Here is a 25342-nt window from a genome sequence, read left to right on the forward strand (position 1 = left end):
TTCTTACAGTGTGATGCTGAGACTGGAGGTAATTCCCTTGACAGGTAGAAGTTCACGATGGCAAAACAACATAGACTCACTTTGATCCTTGATGTAAAGAACATGTTACATAGACACTGACAAAGAACATCTTCATACACTTTGAGGAGCTTTCACAGAGGCCTGTCAGTGACTCTGAATGTCTGTGTCTTCATGTTTGATGTTTTAAACCCTTTAAAGCTCTGAGGTGGGTTCAGGTAGGAGACTGTAGGACTGAACGCATTTATTAACACATCTTAAAAAAAAACACACACACACATTCGAAGTAATAGTACAACAGTGGCTATTAAAAGGAAAAACAAACCAAAATGAGTTTTCAATGCACCTGGATTTTAAAAAGCAACAAACTATTTTCACTAAACATCTAAAAGTCCACCCTGTTAAATAACAGAAAAAGCATAAAATGACTCAACTAAACATTTTTACCCATGCACAAACATGTTACAACCGTTGAGAAAATCCAAATAAAAGCTGTTTTTTTTTTTGTTTTTTTTTTAACAAAAAAACTCGATTGACCTTTTTATGCAATTAGAGTTCATAGTGCAACTATTCAATCATCAATTTCAATCATTATTTCTACATGACTCCAAACTCTGCATGTCTTCTCTTCAACCCCCTTCGACTGAGGACAAACAAGCTGTTAGTTCTCTATTCAGGTTCGAACTTCAGTTTGGCACTGTTGTCGCAGGTTCGTCCATTGAGTTTATCCACCTGGAGGCACCAGCATGGCCGCGGTAAAGCTTTGTACCGGCCACATCTCGGCACAAACGCACAGTAAGTGCTGCTGTTGTTGGCCACATTTATACCTGAGTAGGTATCAACAACAAGGAATGACTTTAACTAACTAAAATATTATCTACATCCAACAAACAACAGTTTTCGTTCTGTTGAGTCCCTGAATGTGCCGTGGTGTTCAGGAGCGTTTCAGTTACTATACAGGAATGGATCAACACCAGGAAAACGACCTCCCCACCATCTCAAAGAACAACTTGTTGGGTTTCCGAAAGTACCGACAAAGCTTCTTAAAGGCCTGGGTGCTCAGTGGCGCATGCGGCCTGCCTTTGGACTCGTCCAGGCACTTGTCATGTCCAGCTGACAGGAGGCAGTAGAAGCCCTTGGTGGTGTTGTAGTAGAAGTTGTTGGGACTGATCCTGGGTGGCAGGTCCAAAAACCTCTCTGCCTTTCTGAGCTCAGGGAAGGGATCCCGAATGAGAGCGTCGCCATCCACCACATGAATCTGCTCCAGGGGAAAGACCTCCAGCCAGCGAGCCAGGTGCAGGTGGTACAGGCTCCTCTGCAGCGCTTTGTATGCAGGGTTGATGCGGTTCTTGTGGAGCAGGAGCTCCTCCAGCGGTTGGTAGGGCTTGTGGCGACTAAGGCGGTTGTGGAGGACCTGGGTGTAGTCGGAGACCAGCCTCTCAGCTGGGTCCCGGACAATGAGTAGCAAGCGGATGGCGGGGTTCATGTTCCAGATACGCGCAGGAACCTGAGGAGATGCAAAGTAGCCAGGGGTCTTCTCCACTGTCAGCTGACCAGGGAGGGTGAAAGGCATCTGGGCTCGGTACCAGGCCAGGCCTTGGCGGTAGTGCTCCTCCACATTGAAGTAGTGCACCTGATAGAAGGACAAAGGGAGATGGACACAGATGAGGAAGATGAAGAAAAAAGTGGCAAATTTTGCTACTTTTGTCCTGTGAAAAACCGCTAAATGACATTCAGCTCATTTAATTTTATCCTCATCTCGTCCAAACTTATCTAGTCCTTCATGTCAAGCCTTCCAACTTTGCAGTCCTCAGCTCAGATGACCTTGATTTGGATTTCGGTGGAGCTTATTTGAGACAGGCCTGTCTTCACTCAGAGCCACTTTATTACACAACAGTACAGTTTGATCTGACTGGAGACTGAGATGTCAGTTTTATCAGTGCAAATAAATCATCTAAATATTACAGAGTTGGCTCACGAGTCTACTGGCACCATTGCCATTTGTACCATGTATTTAACAACAGGTTTTAGAGAAGGAATAGCAGTGTACCTATCCTATTTACCTACATCAGCGAAGATTTATTACTCTACAAACTGCTTATTCTTATCGGTTTTTATGGCTCCTTATCCTGCCCCAGTCCTGCTGACTGGCTCACTAATAAAAACACACATAATCACACCCTCCAAACTACGTAGTTCTTTAATTTGACTAGCACACAACAGGGGTGTGTCCAGAAATGTTGGAATCGGTCGGACACAGCCTGAAAGAAGTGTGTCACATTTAACTTATAAATTTAAAAGAAATCTTAAACTTTTAAGGATTTAAAGCAATGTTTTGTATGTATATATGTCACTTTTTGGTGAACTGGGTTTTAGAAAACTCAGTTATTACTCATCATTGCTCTAATTTGCCCCACTCTGGTCACACCCCTGGCAGACAAAACCTCTTTCTGACATGGTAAAAGCTTCGTTGACATTAAGGCTGCAACACACTCTCTCTCTCTCTGCAATGACGTCTACTTTTACGGTGTTATAATGTCTCAGTTTTAAGATGATCATTCAGTTATGTGTTTATTACTGAGGTCGAAGTGGGTAGTGAAATCGTCCTGGAGTGCATTATAAAAAGGGGTGGTTCTAAAGTTCTGGCCACCTCATGCAGGTGGAATTCATGGGAATTCATGCTGTATTGGATAATTATTTTCAATTTAATTCATATTAATCCGTTAAATATTAAGTTGAGAAAATGGTGAAAAATGTCTTATTTCCCCCAATTTCCCACAACCAGAGAGATTTAATCATTTAAGGTCTTGTTTTATATGACCAAAAGTAAAAATGGAAAAAAAAAAAATTCAGTTAAACAGGTAAGCCAAAGAAAATAAGGGGGGAATGTTTGGAATATTACTTGAAAGATAAAATTATTGATTATAAGAAAAGCTGTATGATTTAGTTAAGTAATTATAGCAATACCACTTTCCACCTATAGTCAACAATCCACATTTTTAAAAGTACACAAATGAAGAAAACTCACCTAAGGATTACGACTAAAAGTGTTCAGTTTTAAGAATCAGCCCTTTCACAGTGTAAATTATTAATGCGATAACCTTTTGAGAAGCATTTAAATATTGTAGAAGGTCCAGCTGACACAGGGTCTAACTTCTTTCTGTACTGTGAAGAAGTTTAATATTCAGTAATTCTTTATATTTTATGAGTCTAATGGCAAATGTCAAATTATCAACTGCAAAATATTTCAATCACATGCATTTAGTTTTATAATACGTTCAGTAAGGCTGAAGAAGGCCTTATGAGTTAATATTCAGATTATTTTCTACATTATTTCATTAATTGTTAGAGTGAAATATTCCCCTAATAGGATTCACTTTTTTGTCTCTCCAGCAGTTTTGTTACACAAAACGAAGAATATCACTTCACATTATCACAGCTGAGAAGCTTTGAGGTAAGATGTTTTATCTTGTCTTATCTTCATTTTCTGAAATAAATCATAAAACTCATTCATGGAAATTGTTAATTGGTCAATCAGCTATTTGAGTATTTGCCTGTTTGAGCTCTACAGTTCAGTATTTGTGTTAGTTATGTAAAGTACTTGTGCATTAAACTTGTACTTTAAGGTTTAAGGTTTGCGCTGTATAACTATATACCTATAAAATTACAGGAGCACCTTAAAGTCTTGCAGTAAAAGTATTATGCTCCAGCAAAATGCCCATTTATCAAATGTAATAGATGTTTAATCAGTATCTTACTGTTGGAGCTTTTGGAACTACAGCTTTTGTGGCTTAATGTTGTAGTCACAAATATATAATAACAGGTGTACATACTTTTATTTGTATATGTATAAAAATACATATAGTACTTGAGTAAAAGTACTCATTTACTGAAGTGTGTGAGAATGAAAAACATGTTTTAACCTCAGCCTTTGCCACTTCCACATTTGGGTGAAGGTTGAGCATCTCCAGCAGGGCTCTGGTGCCACCTTTCCGCACGCCAATAATAATAGCCCCGGGCAGCCGCTGCTGGGTGGCGTTGTATGAGGACGAGGAAGAGGATGATGAAGAGGAGTGGGCAGAGGAGATGGAACCCCCGGTGCGTAATTCCCTTAAGCACACAGACAGCTGAGTCTGCAGCAGCAGAAGCACCAGCAGCGCTAGTAGCACTGTCCACAGCATGGTGCTACCCACACACACACACACACACAGGTGGAGGGGAGGTTATGTGTACACACTCATGAAGATCCCAGACAAGTACGGAGCTGTGCTTGTTATCACTCAGTCGGGCACCTCAGGAAGAAGCTCTTCAATTAGACGACCTATGAGCCAAGAAAAAAACAGAGGTTATCAGATAAAGGTCCAGCTTTACTGTCTCACTCTGCCACTTTCTCTTTCAATCCTGTCCTTGTGGTTTGGAGTAGATGTCAAATCGACTGAGATTGGGAACAAATTTGGTGCATCCTTCTTAACCCACTGCAGGACAGATACAGACTGTAGCTCTTGAAACTTTCTGGCAGCACAGCATCAGTTATTGTGGCCTATTTAACTGGATCCACTTCAATTTCTGCCTTAGAAATATTCCTGGGATACATACAAAATAAAATAAAAAATAACCCTTTAAATAATAAGATGGAGCTGGTGACATAATCAGGAAAGATAAAAACAAATTATAAACCAAGAAAAAAAAAGTCACTGAGTCTGCAAGTGTTAGGTCAACATGCGGAATCCATAGAAACTTAATAATATCTACATTTAAATTTGGTCATTTAGCAGATGCATTTGTCCAAAAGCACACGTCCACACATCAATCGCGTGTGGAAAACATATTTGGTTTTGTGGAGCTTAAAACGTTTTTAGTGATCAAATAACAAAGAAAGTTGCACAACAATGTACTTGTTATTTCTGCAAGTGATGGAAATACAGTAGCAGGTCTCTCCGGTGGTTGCATAGACCTGAAAATCAGCTGTGTGTATGTGTGCGTCCTGACCAAACCGTCTGCACAAAAAGCATAAGGAAGTGATGTTTCCTTTCAGAGGTGCGTGTTGGGGGTTGTGGTGCTGCAGTGTCAGCATCACTCACATTATAAGAAAGCAGTTTCTTTTCATGTCACATAGCTACAGTAGTCGCTCCATGCATGCGCGCTTGCTCGACTCGTTCGTTATCCCACTTGTCTGAGGTGGCTCTGCACTCTAATGTGCCATTTTACAAAGTCCCAGTCGAAGCAGTGGCTGTTTCAGTGCAGAGTATACGGCTGTTACATGATTATGGCCAGACGTTATTAAAATATTCATCTGCATCTAAAGCAGACGGGGAGGAGATGCATTGAAAATTAATGTGGTCCTGAGGTTTAGGGGGCCCCTGTGGAGCCTCAACACCCCCTTCTGAGTTGAGCTGAGGACGAGTTGCAGCAATCCTGAATGTGTCTCCTGGAGGTGGATTAAATCTGCGTTCTGTAACGTTTAAGAAACATTTACGAAAAACACATCGACACGTTATCACAGATGCATTCACAGAATTGACACATTACCACAGATGCATTCACAGAATTGGCCCATCTTATGACTGAGGCGAGTTTGTTTCCACTGAGCATCTACTGCGAGGAGATTGGAAAAAATGAATACAAAATAAACTGTGATCAGCCAACACTGACTGTGAGAATATTTTCTGCCCATAAAATGGTTGAATTTAGTCACAGAGGGTGAATAATAAAACACTCTCTCAGTGTCACGTTACAGGTAACCAGTTAGTTCACCTCTTTTGAAGTTTCAATTCAGGATTTTTGGGGGTTTTAAATCGAAATTCACATTTACAAATATAATAAAAGAAATAAAATAAAAATTGCTCAACCAGTTAACCTAACGTGCATGTCTTTAGGCTGTGGCAGGAAAGCGGAGTACTGGGAGAAAATGGCTCATCGTTTTTGTTAACCACCAACCCACTGTGTTTGTTTTTATCCTCTTTCCGCGCCGTGGTTTGCTGCCTAAAGAGTGAAGCTGTTGTTTGAGTGACAGCAGGGACCTGGTTTCACATGAACTCAAGCTACTTGAAATGTTCCAGAGCTAAATGGCGTAGAAGCTGTGAAGAGCAACACTCAGACGTGTACAAACAGGAAACTCCAGTCTTCTCCAGGGAGTCACCGGCTGTAGAAAGTTGCTTAGTATCTTTAAGTATTTATTATGTTTTTGTTAAAAACAGGTTGAAACAGTCTCACGTTTAGTTTTTTTTGGGGGGAAGGGGGAGTTTGGGCAGTTTGTGGGTAGCTAAAAATATTCACTCACTCTGGGTGGTGTGATTTGAGCTTTTGTGCTGGACCCTCCCTTCAAACAGCATATGCTTTTGCTCATTAATCTTTTTTTATCCAAATCATTTTCCATATGTCCACCACGTCTGAACCTTTTTTACATGTTGACTTATCATACAAACTAAAAGCACGAGTGAAACAAGTCACATACACGATGGATGTAGTTTATTTAGGCCTCAAGGTTCCACGGTGCTTCTACTGTGGAGCTATAAATGTCAAATTCTGTCCAAATGTGAAGATCTAGTAGAAGCTGGAGAGTGAGTCCATGAAAGTGCCAGGAATGTCTGCCACATCTTTCAGCGAGTGGAAAAACTACAGAAACAACATTTAGAGGCAGCTGCATTCGGGGAGAATCCACTAATAAGAGGAGCTGCAGCAGTGGGTTAACCTTGTAACAAAAAGGTGCAAACACTGCATCGTGCATTAGTGTTGCATTGCATTCTGGCCTATTAAAAATGCATTTGGGGAGAGAAATTGGTTTTCTGGCTTCTAGTACTGTATGATTAGTAAATATCACTTTGCTATTTTTAGAGGTTTTCTGTGACGTTAGAGCTGAAACATTACCTCAGTCACACTTCCAACATGGATATTTTTGTTGAAAATTCCCATTTTGGATGTGATCCCTCCCCATGTTTTTCTGTTGATCCTGGTGCTTTTCCTGTTTTTGTTGTTGTTGTTGTTACTGTTCTGCTGAAGCCGCCCTGATGTGACTGAGTTATTAATTAGTGTAACAATGTTCTGGTTCAGAGGAGGAACCCTGTCTGCATTGTTCCTGTAGCGGAGCACTAATTGCACCTTCAGGGAGCGTCGCTGCACCTCCGACCTTCTGTGCCATCCCCCGGCCTGGTGACATTGTCGTCACTCACGCTCCAACCTTTGGCGTCCCTCGCCAATTACGGATGGTAGTTTCCATGTGCGTGATTTAGTCGTTGATGTAAGTGTTATGGGTGTGGCGAGTGTCCACTTATGACTCTAGTTTTTCCTATACAGGCTATTTCACTGAGACTGTATTTAGTGTTGTTTTGAATTGCTGATGTGCTGAAGTGCTCACACTGCACACGTTAATAGGATTAGTAAAGTATTGTTCAGCATTGTAGTTGTTAACAGAGTCTGATTTAGTCAAATGAACTAAAAATGTTTAAAGCATCACTAAAGTTTTGCAAATCATGCGGGAGGAGACATGAATGCATGTAACAAACTTCATGGCAGTAAATTTAGACAAAGAAACAAACAAAGTTACTTGCTTTTGAATTATTTCAGACCATTGCTTGGCTGGTGCTCTAACACATTATCTCTTAACAAACCAAATATAGCACTTAATTAAAATTCCTTACAACATATATACTGATCTACATTCTCATTAGTCTGACTAGCAGCCGCCGGGCTCAACCAAGTCTCTGTGTGTCTTTAGAATAAAATAATAATAAAAAAAAAAAAAGGCACACAGAAGAAGCCTGTAGAGCTACTGTTGTGTGTGTGTGTGTGTGTGTGAGTGGAGGACTGTAGTGTTGACAAAAATCGAGAAGCCATTTCCTGCTGTGGTGAACCTGACGTGTTTTAGCTGGTGGAGATAAAAGTAGGTCACCTTTGACCTGTGAATTAGATAGAAACAGTGTTGGCAGCTGACATTGACCTGCTCTTGTAGCTGTGGGCTTTCAGAACATTTTTTAAAATATTTAAACACTAGTATAGTTTGAAATGTGGACTTGCTCTGCTCAGTGTTTCCTTATTACAACCAAACACAGGGCTACACATCCATTGTTAATATTATGGTGTGAGGTAGTTTGTGTTGTACTGACAGATAATGTGTCCTTTCATTAAAGCAGGAGTAGGGAACCCATGTTCCCTGAGGGTTGCTGCACTGCTTGTTTTCACACCTACCCACCGCTGATTACCTGACTCAGGTGTGTGTGATCAATGAGAAGCCGGAGGAGCAGTAGGTAGGTCGGGGATGGCTGGGAGAACCAGCAGGGCTGCGGCCCTCGAGGAGCATTGATTCCCCACCTCTGCTTTTAAAGGCTTGCACTTGCAGCCATTGTTGAAAATCTTTGCGCTACGTCTCATTAGCTTCCCCTGCAGTGAATGCAACTGACAAACCACATTTATGTCTTTGCCATGTTGTGGACTGGCAATAAATCTTATATCTGGCAAAATTGCACGATAGTGATTACACCAAATTTTGTTGAGGGCCGTTCAAGAATGCAACATAGATGCCAGGTGCGTGTTGAATCTAATATTACTCTAACTCTTCTGTTTGTGCTCCAGACATCACATCGCTCATACTCACAGGCACTTACTGTCTGGTTTAGCTCAGCATTTCCTGCCTGCAGACTCATAACATTTTTTAACACAACAAGTCTTGACTGTGCCTAACTACCGAGAGAGCTGAGCTTTGCATGATTTACGCCGACCTCTGTCAGAGGACAACAGTGTAATGTATGTGATTTTAAATGCTTCTCTCTGAATTTGTCCATTATCGGCTGTCTGACGTATGGACTATTTTAGCCACTGGCAGGGAGGATGTCAAATTGAAGCGGCAACAGTCATCATTTTGATGTGAAGTGGCAAACTGTGGGCTGATGCCAATCACAGTGTGGAGTTCAGTTTGTGTGTGTGTGTGTGCATGAGAGCAACTGAGACAAAGAGAGATCTTTTGGGAGTGTTTGTGTGTGTGTGTGCGTGCAACATACAGCAAGACACACGCCTTGTGTTAAGTGGTTGCACGAGTCCCTTGTGATTCTTTTACAAGCCTGAATATTCCCCTGCTGTCAAGTCGCTCCGCTTCCACCTCACCTCATGACCTTCCTCTCCCCTCACCATCTCATTCTCTCCTCCCACTCACCTTTCCTTGTCTTCTTTAACCCCCACCTTTGTCCCGTTTCCCCAGACTGTCCTTAAATCTTTATTTGTGGCTGTTGTTTGAATACATCCCTGCCTGTTTACGTGCCTCCGCTTACACCTCCCAGCACCATGCTAATAGGGATGCCCCGCAGCAGCCTTTTAGCTGCTCATAAATAAAACAGACGTGCACCTTTCCTCCCTGAAATAGTTTTAAGTCGATGAACTTTTAATCTTGACGGATAGGCAATGAGACAGGATTGATTTTTAGAAATAAGTATAGTTTTTACAATTGCACCATCCAGTTGCTTCTGTGTGACATGGTGCATCCACTGTGTCAGAACACCAAGTCATAAGCAGTGTTAATGACTGTTTGCACCATCTAATAGCTGGACAGCTCTTTATCCGCACATGAGCCCTGAGTTAGCCTCTTAGCGCAGCTCAATGAGGCTCACATGAGTCATTATAAGTCCTTGTCTTTCCTGCTCATCGCTTCTTGGCGTGATTCGCATTAGCCAGCATGGATAAGGGAGAACCAACAACAGCAACAATACCAGGATTGTCAATGATGTGTGAATTCTCCATATTGACACACACAATTATGCAGCCAAGCTAAAGAAGATGCAGAGAAAACAGAACTGGGGGGAGGAGGGTGGAGTGTAATTATGTGTGAAAGGCAGATGCTGCTATCTGCGTCTGATAAGTTTCGATGGGTGTGTGTGTGTGTGTGTGTGTGTGTGTGTGTGTGTGTGTGTGTGTGTGTCTTGTCTCATCAGCATGTGTGCAGTGTCTTTGCATTTTGTGCGAGCACACAGCATGCTACTGCCTAAGACTCAGGCCCTTGGAAATATCTTTTCATGGAGCGATGGCATTTGGGTGGGCGGGGGAAGAATTATCCTGTGCTAGGAGACGCGGGGTAGAAGGGTGGGAGGAAGGGTGGGTGTGTGTGTGTGTGTGTGTGTGTGTGTGTGTGGGCGCTCTGCAGGAGGGTGTGTGTGAAGGCAGCAAGGAAGATTGTCCCTAGTAGGGGGTGGGATGGTGAAACGCTTTGGATTGCCAAGCCTGTCATATCACTGAGGCTGTGAGAGTCAGATAAAACTCTGTCCTCTTTCCTTTCTTTCCATCCCCCTTCATCCTTCTCTCTTTCACTCTCTGCTCTCCTTCCCTTTTCGTTAATTACAGGGTCTCGCCATCCTTTCCTCGGCCATTTGTCTTTCTTTGCCTTCCACCTCTGCTGCACTTTCTCAGTTTCCTGTTCGTCTCCATGCACCTTCTCCTGCCTCGTTCCGGCTCACTCAATCGGGTTCGTTCATTACAGCACACATACATCACAGCCACGGAGATGATTGCCTTTCCGAATAACAAAAGAAATGTAGCAAGGCCGGTCCTGTTTTCCATCCCGTTCCCATTACCCGCCTGGAGAGGAGGCGGCCAACACTTGGAGGGGGGTCTGTAATCAAAATAGATGAAGCCATCTGAGGAAGACAGGAATTGGTCATGCCCACAGATTGGACCGACCGCCGGCTTTCCTGCCTGTGTTCCCAGTTGTAACACAGAAGAGAGTGGGAATTTGCATCGTGGTTTGCGCTGTTCAACGAGAAACAAACACATAAAACATAGTGAACTGATTTGCCAAGTTCACCTTTCTCCTCTTCCCATCACCTTTAAAGTCCAAAGAGCATCGAATCTGCTGCCACCTCTTCCAAAGGTCATAGACAAGATGAAAGAAACATGATGTGGATGAGAGACTGAAAAGACTTTTCCAGTCTATTGAAGTCAGGGGGTTTTACATCTTCCGGGCACTCTATCTATCTGTGCACTCTCTCTTTCTGTCTCTGAGATCGAGGGGCCCTGCACCCGGCACTGAGCCTGAGGAGAGATTTGCTTATTTTCCCCACATGAGTGGGAGATTTGATCTTTTCCTGAAGGAGCTTCAGAGTTAAACAGAACTGCCCAAGTAGCTTTTGACAAGAACCTCTGCATCTCATGATTCCTCTCTTTAAGTCTCTTTCAGAAGTTTTTCCGCGCTGCCAAAACTCATATGAGCATCATATGCAAAAGTGAGATAGTAGTAGAACACATGCATGTAGGGAGATTCCACAATCAGCTGTGCCTGTGTGTGTGTGTGTGTGTGTGTGTGTGTGTGTGTGTCTACAGAGGAAGTGTTCCAGTCCAGCAGACTCAAACTATGCACAGAGTGTGTGGTTTGGCTTAAACCAAAGCTTTAGATAAGGTTGGAGGTTCTTTTGTTGTTATGGTTAAAAGAAACACGTTGGGTGTCAGAAGCAAACAGGACACAAACTGCTGACTCCGGTAGTTTGTTCACCCATCTGTGATGTCCTCTCCTGTAGGGGAGTCATAGTTGGGGCATTGCCATCACTTTACTTCTTCCTTTGGCACATGGGAAGGGGTTCAGCTTGACCACCATTCTCCCTTTCTTTATTGTCAGCAACTGAAGGCACTAAGTAAATGCTGGGTCCTGTATGTAAGCTACAAGGCTTAAGGGTTGGATGTGCCCCCTGCAGAGGGTCCGAAGAAGAAATCGGATGAAGCCAAATGTGTCTTGTGTTAAAGCTAATTTTCTGTATGTAAACGGACGGATCCTGAAAAAGGAGCTGCACAAGGTCAATGTGCAAGGCTTTAAAATTTCAGAGGCACATTGCACGGAGACCCACCAAAAATATGTAACTGTAGCTCAGTTGGTAGAGCAGTCGTCCACGAACCACGGGGGCATTGGTTCAAGTCCCAGTCCTTCTGGCTACATGTCAAAGTGGAAACCAAAAGTGTCCTTTTGTTTCCTAACTCTCTGTCTTTGTATCTGGCTCAGCCTGACCTCCGCTGAGGTCTGTCCATCCTTTTTACCCATCAGCCCCTGCTGGTTTTCAAATTAGACTCCTTTGGGGGAAAGAAAAACTGTCAGAGCAGCAGCCCTCACCCACTGCCCTTTTACCCCCTCATCATCTTATTCACTCATACATGCATAACAGCCCTCTCCTCCCCCGCTCACATCTTCAGCTACACACTCTTCCAGATCTGGGTCAACCATCTTAAACACCCAAACACATTTTCTCCCTCTCTTCGTTCTGGTATGTGTGTAAGTGTGTGTTTACTTTGTTTGTGTGTGCATGAGCATTACGCATGTCTGTATGAAGAAGTCAGGTTTTTGTTGTCTCAAGAAAAGGATAATGACATCTGTGTGTGTGTCTGCTGGCTGCTGTCAGCTGTGTGTTACTGGGCCACAGTGACAGCCAGTTAACATGTTATGAAGTCTTGTTCTTTTACAGAGTATTGCATTGTCTTATTTAAAAGACAACATCTGTGCAGATACTCAAAGGTAGTCGTATGCTTGAGTGGATATAACCCATTCTCTGTAACTAAACATTAAAGGTGCAGTTCAGCATTTTGAGAAATTTGCTTATTTCTGTGCTGTAGGCAGAGAGCTGGAGTCAGGATGGAGCTGCCCAAGATGCGGCTGGTCTAGCTCTGTCCAGAAATACACCAGCAGCTTTCAACAAGCTAAATGTAAGACTGTTTAAAAGAATTTAAAAGAAATATGAACTGTTATATGCACTCAGGAAAAAGGTAATACAAAAAAATATACTACTATATAATACTATAAAAAAAATAAGTAAAGCACTTAAAGGTAATGTGAAGGGTAAATTAAGTAATGTCAACTTGACATAAAAATGACTTGAGCTAAACATTATCAGTAATGTTTAAGACTTAATCTTAATCGAACTAATCGTCGATCCAAATCTTGTTCAGGAAATTTTTACAACCTTTTAAGGTCTTAAATTAAGACTTATTCAATTTTAGACCTGCAGGAACCCTGTGTAAAGCTCAGTATGCAATGCAGACCACATAACTGCAGGTCACACTAACAAATGCAGTGGGAACCAAAAGCACAGGGTCAGTACGCGAATGAACTAAAACACAGACCGCAAGCTGACGAATTATCAAAACTATTATTTGTTAGTAAGACCCAGAATTCTACCCATCCATCATCTAACTGCTTATCATGTTCAGGGTTCTGGGGACCGGAACCTATCCCAGCTGTCATTAGGCTAGAAATGGGTTCCAATCCTGGACAGGTCTCAGTCTGTCTTATATCCACCAGTTTACCTAACCCAGGTCGTTGGACTGTGGGAGGAAACCCAAACAAGAACAAAGGAGAACATGCAAACTCCACACAGAGAGGCTGCAGCTGGCCATGGATTCGAACCGGCGACCTCTTAGCTCCGAAGCGCTAACCAATCCACCCCTGTGCTGCCGTGGAATTGTACCAATATTTTGCCAAAAAGAAAAAAGGTATTGAGGAGCATATAACAGCAGTTCAAAATGTTATCAGTCTTTAAAAACATGTCGCAGAGAATTAAGAAGCAGAGGAACCTGGAGATCAGCCTTCGCTCTGTTCTGTTTAAAATTTAAAATATTTAAACACTTGACAGTAGGAAGTGGAGCAGTAAACAACTCTGTGCTTCAGTTTCAGCTAGAACGAAGAGGATCGGGGAGGGGGTTGCAAATACAGGATTCACTCTGTCAGCCTTATTTTTTATTTTTTTTTTTTAATCTGTGTCAACGGCCTGTTATTAACTCAACATATGTGGGTTGTCTCACAGTGAACCCCAACAGCTTGGCCCGACAGTAAGAGGAGCCTGACCTGTCAAAGTGGATTCAACCTGACTGTGACTGAAGTGGGACACGTGCAGGGGAGGTTGAGGGATGGGAGGATTTGGGCGCACCCCTCTGGGCATGCCTACAAGGTCAGCAGCGCTGGGGAAACAGACCTCATCGATTTGTTTTTTCCGCGTGAAGTCAGTGGAATTTGCTGTACTTGTGAGTGTCACGCTTGTGTACATATGGACGTCTGGAAACAAGAGTGAGCTGACAGATGGAGGCGGGCAAGTTGTGTGTGGCCAATATCATCACGGGTCAGTGAACCCAAATATTATCTAGGTCCTACATAGTGTTTTTTTCTGGGTTACATGCTGTCCATGCAAAACCAAACATAGACTGACAGATGAAAATGACAGAAAGAAATGATGTGGCAGCATCATCAGTGGTGTTTTGGCACCTGCTGGTTGGTTGCCATGACAATGATTGTTTGGGCTTGTCTCACCTGAGCTGCAGACCGCAGGGACCGAGGATTATTAAAGAAAGGAGGTTCAAAAGGATGGGAAAGGAGACAAAAAGACGGGAGACAAGTTGTGGAGAGAGGAACAGAGGATGGAAGGAGGGTGGTGCTGGTTACAGATGATGCCACAGTTGGTGTGGTGTTGGGGCCAAACGGTGCCCTACAGCGACAGTAATAAACCAAAGTGGCAGCTGGTGTCTTTGTTGTCCAAAATGGACGATTAGTCTGATTGGTGTCTCAACTGTTCAGCCCTGAAGTCAACACAGACACGCAGAGAGACAGATACGCTGGCTGGCAGCCCCGAGCATGTCGCCGCTCAGCTTTTTTTGCCTCCGGCGATAAATCCTGCACATACACAGGTGGCGTAAACTCTGCAGTGGGGCAGCTTCACCCCCAGCTGTCAGTTAGGTGCATGTCGGTGCATTCATGTTTTCAATTTAGGATTTAATGTTAAAATACTAATTGCAGTAGGAGTGTGTCTCTTTATTTTTAGCCAACATCCAAACATTGTGCTGGAAAGTTCACAGGAAGTGTAAAGTTATCACTTCACTGGTGAGATAATAATAATCAATGGCTTTTCTGGTGGGCACTTACAATATTTTCCTGCTATGTTGTTGATTTTTTTTTTTTCCCCACTATACCTCGGCCTTTTTAAACCATCTTACTCCAGCTGCGAAGAATTTAGTGACGTTGAGCAGGACAAAAACTTCTGGTGTTTCTGCTGCCTGAGGTTTTCAGAACAACAGAAAGTTTTGAGGTTTTTAAAAGCAAACCAAAAACCTTTTAAGTCTGGCTCTTGAATAAAATATTTCATGTTCTATAAATTTATTGCATTTCTTCGCATATCGTTTATTTTATCTTTCACTTTGTTTTATTCTTTTGCCATGTTTGCTTCGTTAAACATTTTTATTTGTTGTATTGCTACTTTTACCTAAATGTATCTATTGTTGTCTTTCTTTGATGAAATTATAATCTTATTTGTTTGCATTGGCTTCACTGTCTCATACTCTTATGCCTCATTGTGTCCCATGTCAACTTCTCTATTATGATTATGATTATTATTGTTATCATTCTAAATAGTCTTGTTTAATGTGCATTATCACTGTTTGGACTTTGTCTTTGCTTGGTTTACCTTTTTTCAACTTTCAATAATCTGTAAAGCAATGACATGACATTTAAATGTCATGTATCTGTACAAACGGTGTCATGATCTTGGACTTAAGTTTGTTTTGTGTTTCACTGGCTTTACTTCCTGGCTTTTATTTTGTAGCACCCTGCCTCCACCTCCTTGTCGTTGGTCCTTTTTTAGTTTTTGTTACCCACCTTGTTAGACTTTATTTCTTTCCCCTGTTCCCTGTTTTATTTAAACCTGGCCTTCCCCACTGTTCCCTGCCAGTTTGTCAAACACACCCGGTCGATGCCCCCCTGTTTGGACAGTGAGCCCACTCCTTTGTTTTTGAGACCCTTTTGTTCAGTGGGTCTGAAGTTTGGTCCTTTTGTTTTATTACTGTCTGTCAGTTTATTTAGCTTTTGGTTTAGTTGCTCATTTGTCCTTGTCTGCTTATGGCTGTTCCAGCACTAGGCCTGATTATCATCTTGTCCTTGACAGTTTTTCTGTTTAGACTCTGGTCTGGTCACTTGTTTATGGCTGCTTTTTGTTAGATTTAGTTTTAGTATTTACGTTTTGTTACTCTTGTCACATTTAAACAGAAACTGACAACCACTTGATTGGGTTGTTGGTTTATTCTTGTCAGTCGAGTTTTGTACTCTGTAGTTGTTTGTGTGGACACAGTTTTGTGTTTTGCCCTCGTGTTTGTGTTGTTGATAATTATTGCATTGATTAGATCATGTCTTTTGCAATTGTCATCAGTTATCTTAGTTTTTCCTCTATTTCGGTTACTATTTAAAGTTCCAAGTCATTGCTCCTTAGTCTGTGACCTGTTAGTGTTTCCTACCCCCCCTCCTTTTTTTTTTTGGCAGTGAATTTATGTTTATTAATAAATCCTATTATCATCCCTCCCCTCATATTCACCTCTCCTGATAATATCTGAGTCCCTTGTAATACACACAACTTCACAAAAGGTGCTTTATAATTAAAGTTTGGATTAATTTTGAGCATCAAAACTGCTCAGTAGTTGGAGACCAAACCAGAGCCAAAAGAGAAGTGATTAGGTGAATGTTAATGTTTCTCTGCATCAGCTTAATTTGTACAGTACATACACGACTGTGTACCTACATGTCTCAGTAGCTGTTACAAGTTTCTCACAAAATATGATAATGACGTTTATGGTGGATTTAAAAGTTTCCTGCTTCCTATTATTTTGTATGTTTGCTACATAAACGGCTCAACTCACACTCCTAAAACTCACATTGCTAAGTACCCAAACTGCAAAATCCATTAAGTTTTTGTAGGAAACATAATGCACTGGTTGGATTATATTTACTTAGGTTTTGGTTTTTTTAATGTTGTAAAGAGGTAATTGGGTGGCTGTTGAAGGTACAGACTGCATGACTGCATGCCCCCCACACCTGAGCTGAACTCCAGTGTCCTGTTTGTGGTTACATTCAAGCAATAAAAGCTGTTCTATTTATTTTTTGTTCTATATAAAAGTTAATAAACAACGTGTCTGTGGAATGTTTCCGTATTAAACCAGACCACGTATTTTCCCTAATCTTAACTAAGTGCATTGGGTGCCTCTTTGCAGCCATAAGAGAGTTTAATAATGCATCCAATTCTGTTCAAAAACATATTTTGAATTTGTAGTTTAGTTGTAGGGAATGTATTTCTTACTACAGGAACTGCTCCACACAAGGGGATGAGTTAATCTCACAGTTGTTGGTTCGATCCCCGGCTCCTCCAGTCACATGTCGAAGTGTCCTTGAGCAAGACACTGAACCTCAACTTAGTTGCTCCCGGTGAGTGTTGGCCAGCTGCATAGCAGCTCCCCCATCGGTGTGTGTGAGTGTGTGTGTGTGTGTGTGTGTGAGATTGTGAGTGCGAATGGGTGAATGAGAAGCAGTGTAAAGCTCTTTGAGTGCCAAGACGTAGAAAAGCGCTATATAAGTGCAGACAATTTACCATTTACCATTTAAATGCAAATGTGTATGTGCTCAATGATGACCTGACTGACAGACCAGTTTAGAGTCTTTAAAACAACAGTTTCATAAGGTGCAGTGTATCTACAGGCCAAACAGGATGTGTACAATCAGCAGAGCCGTGTAGTAGCAGCAAATTAGACAAAGTCTGACTGTGAGGCGCCGTTGAAAGGGAAAATACATGCACATATATTTACACGCACAAACACTTTGTGATATTGCCAGAGAAATGACACAGTAATCACTGCATCTGCTGTGCCACAGAGCCCGCATGGTGCTTCTTTCTGGTTCACTCATAACCTTAAAACACACACACACACTTGCACTTAAATACATATGCACACACATTTACACACATGAACGCTCAAAGTCACTCCCTCACACACAGACAGGCTTTTGTGCGCACACACTCACACACACACGCAGGGAGTGGTTTTGATTGACCAAGCCCTTTATGACTCTTAAATGGCTTTATTGCTTTCCTACTTAACCCCCACACACCACCTTCTTCCTTCCATGTCATGCCACAGCACACACACAGTCCTTAGGCCTTTTCTGCAGCTGGAAATTAATGAGAGCCATCACTAAAAACACACACACACACACACACTACCACCCAGCTTGTGATTTGAGCTCCCCCCTCTGCTGTCTAGCATCCATCAAGGTCACCCTGCAAATCTAAAGCACTGCTCCTCCCTCTGGAGTCCTGTTTGCCCTGCGTGACCTTTTGCTTTGATAGTTTTTTGTCTTAAAATTTGGGAGGAGGCCAGGATTCGAGTTTAATGACTTTGCTACTGTACAGAGCAGGTCGATACGCGGGAGATTGGGTTGATTGATTTTAATTGGCAGGACACCAGGAGGTGAGAGGGTGGTGGCGATGTGCTCTATCAGTAGGATGGGACAGTGTTTCATCAAGTACGACCATTTGAAGGCTGGCTCTGGTCAGTTTCACCTCTGATGAGGCCAGAATGACACGCATTAGACATAATTTGGATGACTTTTCTGTATAACAATAACATCTGAAAGATTACACACACAATAAAAGCTCCCAAAAAGCATCACGTCCTACTTCATAATAAATTAGTACACTTTTCCACTGCTACTGCCGCTCGTCTGGACTCTTGTTGACTGAATAATGGCAAACATTTAGTTATTATGTCTGCATAAGTAATGCACTCTGGTGGAGTGACGGCTCAAGTTTAAGAACTTTGGCTACAACCCAGTGTGTTGACAGACAACTCATCCTGCCTGTGTGCCCCTGAGCTAGATACTGAAACCCTGCCAGCCCCTGGATGGCTAGTCTGTAGCTGACCTCCGAGCTGTGTGTGCAGGAGGCCAAACAAAAGGAAAATCCCCCTCAGGGACCAATGCAGTAATTAATATTTGACAGAGCTGAAATACAGTACATTGTGCATGCAAACAGCCCAGAATCCAAACGTGAATATGCAAACCTAGAAATAACTTTGGGGATTTGTTTGACGGAACAATGTCACCATCAGGTCGATTCAGTAGCATTGATTCAAACTGTAGCACGCGATCACCCTGAGAGATTGAGCTGCCCAGATGGTTAAATTTCCATCCTCTGAGCACTTTAAGCACTTCTCACCACTGTTAGGCAGATGCTTTTCAATCACCTACATTAACTAAAGGCAACTTCCAATCAGTTAGATTAACTAGATTAACTACTCCACAGAATAACTGATAAAACTATGAAAGTTTCTGAGCACTCTGACCGACAGCCTGTAACGCAAAATGACAAACCCCTAATAAAGGAGGTGGACGTAAAAAAAGCCAATATGCAAAGTGCAGGTACTTGCCTAAAAAAACACCTGCTACAAGTAAAAGTGCCCCTTCAGATTTTTTTCCCTCAAGCTTTAAGTACTTGAAGTACATGCTTTAAAATGTACATATACCTGAAGTACAAAAAAAAAAAAAAAAAAAAATACAAGTACTTCACCAGTAAAACAACAAAACTGCAGCTGATAAATGTGACGCTGATTTTTATTAGTTGATAAAACGTTTTTTTTGTACTAATGTTTATTTGCTCAAACTACCTACTAACAGAAGTTATGAAATGCATGTGGTGGAGTAAACATACATTATTTCCCTCTGAACTTTAGTGGAGTAAAGGCAGCATAAAATGGAAACACTCCATTGAAGTGCAAGGCAAAGTACTTACGTGAGTGTACTTATACTTGTCTGCTCACTGCACTGATTTCTGTGGAGATTTTGAATCTTTACTATATATCTGACTACTTTCCAACATACTGTATTATACAGGGATTCCCACCCTGGTCCTGTTCAGTCCTTCAGAAGTTGGAATTTGACACCGATTTGCCTTGTCTTTCTCCAACCCACCCTAATCTAAGATGGTGTCTTCCAGCGTCTGCTTCACCGAACTCACCTGATCCAGGTAAGCAGCAGTGGATAATGCAGGAAGGGCTAGAAAACTATCAGGGCAGTGATGGGAATTTATGGTGTAAGAGACAAAACTTTAGCGTTGAGACAAAAGATTATGTTGTTCTCACTTGGACTACACTGTGAGTGAAACTGTAGTTTAGCTGAGACATAAGGTCCATGTCTGTACAGGTCTGGACCAACACACACACACACACTACAATCAGGTGTCTTCATTATGTGGACACGTTTCAGTTGGAAACCACTATTGTGAGGACATTTTCAAAAGGCTGCTTGAGGGTTAAGGCTTGAACGAAGGCCTTATGTGTTTTAATGAGTGTCCCCATGACTTTAGAAGGACCAGTGTGAGTGTGTGTGGGTAAAGGTGGGGTCGTGCTGTCTCCCTCCATCTGCCTGTCACCAGGAGTTGTTGTCACCTCAAAGCCGCTGAGGTGTGACGGCCTCCACGGTCTTTCTGCGTGTGTGTGTGTGTGTTTCCCTGACAGAACAGGCTGTTGGCTGCCACTCTGATGAACTCCTACCTCAAGGTTTTACAAACACAATCAACACTGACCTCTTGAGTACATGGCCACAATCCAGCCCCAACTCTTCAAACAGCACTGGATCCTCAATCAAGGTCTCCATTAGAAGAAATAATAACATAGCAGATTTTAAAAAGGATTTGAGTGGATTCATTTGGACTTATTAGGCAAACAATTGAGCTTAAAGTATCGAACCGAATACAACATAATAAAAATGTAAAACGATAGCACCAGTCAGAGAACAGCCTACATGTCCATGCTCTATTCACAATATACAATAGGCCAAACCTTACTGAGATGTCAGTTTCTTTTGGCTTTGTCTTCAGCTGAATCACAGTTTAAGTTGTTAAAAATAAAATGCTGCAGATGACTGATGTTACTTTGCCTTTTTATTCCTTAATCATGTGTCTGTTAGTCGAACGTCGTCTCACTTTGAAACTAAACAGGCAGCAGACGTAGAAGAAGCCGTCGAAAAAATGACATGTTTGATTGTAGGCTGTCATCTGAGTGTGTGTGTGCGCGTGTGTGTGTGTGTGAGAGAGATATTGATGGGCTCCTCTGTTGCCCTGTTAGACTCAAGGGCCATTTAGTGGAGCAACTGTCACCTGCTCACTTTATTTATGTCGTGATGGGTGGTTGTGTCAAAAACGCTGTTGGTCACACAAACGTGCAGAATTACACTCACACAAACACACATTGGCACACAGTCACACATTTTCACACACAAATATATGCATTTGCACTTTCCCAGAGGTTGTGATTTTCATGAGCCGGTGGAGAAGGGGGGGGGTTGTGGTATGTGTGTGTGTAGCTCTGGTTCAGTGCGCTTCAGAAGACGTATGCACTCTGCTCATAAATAAAGGCCATGCATTATTCAGGGCTGCTCCTCCAGCTAATGCCCCTTAATGTGCCCAAGCAGTCATAATGCACTTGGCTACCAAGGTGGCAGAGACCCCCTAACACACACACACACACACAGGCCTCAACCCTATATTTGACAGTGTCTCGTCAGTGTCTCATTCAGGCTCTTATCTCACCCTCAAATTGTCCCATGTTCCCAATTTTCTAAAAAAAATCCATTTGACTTCTGATCCAAATTGCTCTTGCTCACGCTGTCTCGCCACATTTCCATTGAACTTTGCTCGATTTGTTGCTAAATTTCCATCGTCTCCATCTCCCACTCCTCCCCCATGCACACTCCTCCCTCGCTGTCTCTCTTTGTTTTCAACCACAAAGTGTAAACCTACTTCTCCTCTGCCCTGCATGGCCCCGGGGCGCCGTGCCTTCTGCAGAATTAGGATTTTGTCAAAACAAGGATTTGTCGCCGTGCAGCTCCAACAGTGAAGCTTCTCACGTTCGTATCCTTAATCAGTTCTGGGAGAAGTTAAATTGATTAAACAGGAAACAGTTGTTGGGGGGGGGGGAAAGAAACGACCTTAAAGGCTATGAAATGGGTTTAAGGTGCAGTGTTTATCACTGCTGCTTTGCTTGTCTGCATTTTATCAACAGTGTTTTATGTTCTAATCGCATTGTAATTGATTCACCTGTTTTACCGTCTGTGCTTTTAATTGCTTCACTAGTTTGTGTTCCAGTTTTGTTTTGGTCTTTATTGAGCACTTGAACTTTTCTAAAGCGTGATGTAACTCAAGTTTACAATTTATGTTGCGTTAGAAGAATCACTGTGTAACATTTAATGAGCAGCTTTACGGCACCTTTCCTCCGTTGTTCTACTTTGCTTTTGCCCACAACTTTTCTCAATTTGTTGTTTTTACCCACAGCAATAGTTTTCAACAACACCAGACAAAATTAGAAACATGCAAATGCAGCATGAAGCATTCAGCAGGTAACGTGGTTTAAATGAAAAACCACATCAGGCAGTGAAAAACACATTTCTACTTGCCTTCTATGGCCTCAGTTTAGCCTGTAAATGTACATTAATGCTTTTAAAATTCCCTCCGACTTCCCTATATTTGAATATTTCTCCAATTATAGCTTAAAAACTCTTTCAGATGACATCACCCGGAGGAGTTTTTTTATTATTGGGAGTTCAGATGATGTCATCTGGGGGAGCTCCAAAAAAAAGCAGGTTGACCATGATTACAAACTGCATAATGTGAGCAACAAGCTGACATAATCTGAACGGAAGGTTCCTTCAGGTGATGTCATCTGGAGGCCTTTTTCGGCTAAGAGTAGGAAGATATTCTATTATAGGGACATTTATATTTATGTGCTACCCAAACTTGAACCATAAGAGACTAGTTCAAAAATCAGTGAATGTGTCCTTTAATCATTTTTGCACAATGACTGAGGTCAAATCAACTAATCCAGGTGTCAGACTGACATTTGTAAAACCAAATCATTGTTGGTTTTAAAATACTTTTAAAAGCTGATTATACGTTAAGTCTGGGACGTCTGTAATTGAACACTTACAAAGTGGGAGATGTAATTGTCAAATCAAATCAAAGTTGTCATCAATGGTCCACAGTGACTAAAGGTCATTTCGGTTCATACTTTGGTGCCGAGTGCCTGACAATCACTATGGTTAGATGGACCTAAGTAACCGGGTTACATTCAAGCTGATTTGCTATGTGTCATGTAAACAGGAAATCTGGTTTCCCAAATCAGATTAGGAAAATCTGGTTTCTCCAGGTAGACCCTCTGTCGGAGAACGCCGATTTCTTTGCCATGTATACGTGTAACCAGGTTTCTAATCGGCTTTCTCCAACCGAGCATGTGCTTAACAAACGGCTGCAGACAGGAAGACGCAGCCGAGTGAAAGAATCAATGATAGGAGAGAGTGTTAACAGGGTGATGGCGTCTCGCTTTAAAAACAAAGTCCGATATAAAATGTAACTAACTGATTCTAACTAATTCAGACTGTTGTGGATCAGGTTTTTTTCCTTTCTCTCCCCATGTTATAATCAGTACTTATGTGCATGTAAACACAGTCACTGCGATTTCTCTGTTTGCTTTGTGAGGACACAGTTTTTTTTTTACAGATTTTCTAGCGGAGTTTGACTTTCTGCAGGTCTGACCTTTAAATCAGATTAAGGTGGTCGGTCAGTTCTCATTCTAGCAGTCCAGTTCACCTCATTTAGAGGAACATAAAATCACGAGTGCCTGTGAACACATGGTTTTCCTTAGAAAGTCCTGAGCGTCACGGACTGAAAGTTCTTATTCACACACGATGATTCATGTGCTATAACTGTGACTGAGTCAAACACATATTTAACATTATCTCTTTGTTTACATGACGCTCCACATCTTGGTGGAACATTAACCTCTCACATGACAAAGATTACTGTTTGTTTTGACGCACACACACACGCGCACACACACACACACACACAGAGCAGACAATGACTCCATTCATGCCTCCTCTGCTCACATCAGCTCTTCAAAATCGCAGCGAAGGCTACAAACACGCTACACGCAGCCTCTCTGACCTGGATCAGCCCCGGCCGCTTCGTCCTTTTGCAGATTGTTTGAATGCGTCAGACGCTCCACAGAAGGTTTTGTTTCTCAGGGCACAGACACATTTAACCAATTACTCATGTGGGAGTGTCGGGGTGAGTGGCACCGGTCCTTAACTCGCTATCTCGGTGCTTTATGATTTATTAAATGCAAAGAACAAACGCAATGAGATCGCAGGTGTATTTCCATTTTGACCTTTTGCAACAAGTTCTCTAACTTCAACAACAAAGACACAATTTATCCCTGTCTGAACACAATTCACTACATGCCAAGCCTGCTTGGTTCAGGTTAGAAAACACATCCTGGTTTAGGCAAAAATGTCAGGAGACTCTGGTCATCACTCATTGTTGACAGTCTCACTCCGGAAGACAAACTCCGGTCTCTCACAGCAAATCACGGGCTTGTGTTGACACATAAAGACCAGTGTGACCTTCTCCCTTTGTGGACTTTGTGCCTCTACAATAGTGTCCCGCTCCTATGGCTACAGCGAAGCTCTTTGTCCCTTTAAATGTAAACAAATGTCTTGAGAGGTGAAGCCGAAACACTGGACTGTGTGTTTTCCCCTGACTCCGGGTGGCTTCTCTTTCAAGCATTAGTTATTAAATGTGCAAAAGTGGGATCCTTCACACAACCTACAGTAAGTGAAGACACGTCCCTGTTGGTGTTGAACCTCTCCGAGCACAAGTGATCAGCTCTAGCTGTGCTCCGATAGTCATGATTCATTTCCGAAGTGGTCTTTGAGCGACGCCAGGACCTCTCTGCACATTTTCCTTGCACTTTTTTGTTCTTTTTTTACTTCCCTCACTCTGTCTGATTTTGTATAAATCCACCCTTGCCTGAATGCACACACATAAAAAGACCTCCTCGGCTTCATCGCACACAGATGAATGAACCTCACATTTCCCCCCCATGTCAGCTGTTTGTGATTTGAAATCACAAGCACATATTTAACGACTCATTCACACATATTTACGGCAAAATAAAAATAAATAAATAAATAAATAAGTCAAGCCAATGGGATTTTTATGGACTTCCTGTAGGAAGAAAATGCTACAGAGTGAGGCTGGGTCAGGTTCACTCTGCCCACTGATGCTGAACAGGTGCGGTCACCCTGCACAGCATCAAGTGGGACCTTACACTGATTTTTTTTATCAAATTTACACGTTGCACTTTGTGTTCGCACTGGCTGTGATGTGCAGAGAGTTCTGATTTGTCAGATTGTTATTACAAAGATAAGCACACTGGATTTTTAAAGAAGAGGTCTTACCTGACTGATCTTTTCCCCTCTACTACTTCTACTCTTCTCCGTTGTCGCTCTCTCCACCTCCTCCTTCTTCTTCTTTCCGTCCTCTCCTCAGTTTTGGTTCAGCTCCCCGGGCGTCGCTGAGGTGGTGTGTGTAGAGTGTCTTGGCATATGTGTGTGTGTGTGTGTGTGTATATGTGCCTGAAGAGTGCAGACTCTGCTTTGTGCTGCCGACCTCGCTGAGCGTGTTGTTGCAACTGACTGAGAAAGGGAGGGAGGAAGTGTGTGTGTGTGTGT

The 25342-nt window shown here is 42.3% G+C and overlaps 1 protein-coding gene across 1 annotated transcript; it reads right to left on the reverse strand.

Moving 5' to 3' along the window:
- Positions 1-247: 247 nt before the first annotated feature.
- hs3st1l2 (heparan sulfate (glucosamine) 3-O-sulfotransferase 1-like 2) lies at positions 248-25342 on the reverse strand. Its single transcript, XM_067522035.1, has 3 exons — positions 25070-25342; positions 3942-4339; positions 248-1651 (listed from the first exon to the last, which is right to left on the reverse strand). The coding sequence occupies exons 2-3, from the start codon at positions 4197-4199 to the stop codon at positions 986-988; spliced, it is 924 nt and encodes a 307-aa protein (XP_067378136.1). The 5' UTR covers positions 4200-4339; positions 25070-25342; the 3' UTR covers positions 248-985.

Source organism: Channa argus, chromosome 11 (genome assembly GCF_033026475.1).
Source record: "Channa argus isolate prfri chromosome 11, Channa argus male v1.0, whole genome shotgun sequence".
NCBI lineage: Eukaryota > Metazoa > Chordata > Actinopteri > Anabantiformes > Channidae > Channa > Channa argus.

Bases quoted from the DNA above. Each gene is read 5' to 3' on its own strand.
- hs3st1l2 (XM_067522035.1), bottom strand. From the start codon at position 4,199: ATGCTGTGGACAGTGCTACTAGCGCTGCTGGTGCTTCTGCTGCTGCAG. The intron at 1,652-3,941 runs GTTAAAACATGT...TCCTTCTATCAG, and splicing joins TGGAAGTGGCAAAGGCTGAG to GTGCACTACTTCAATGTGGA.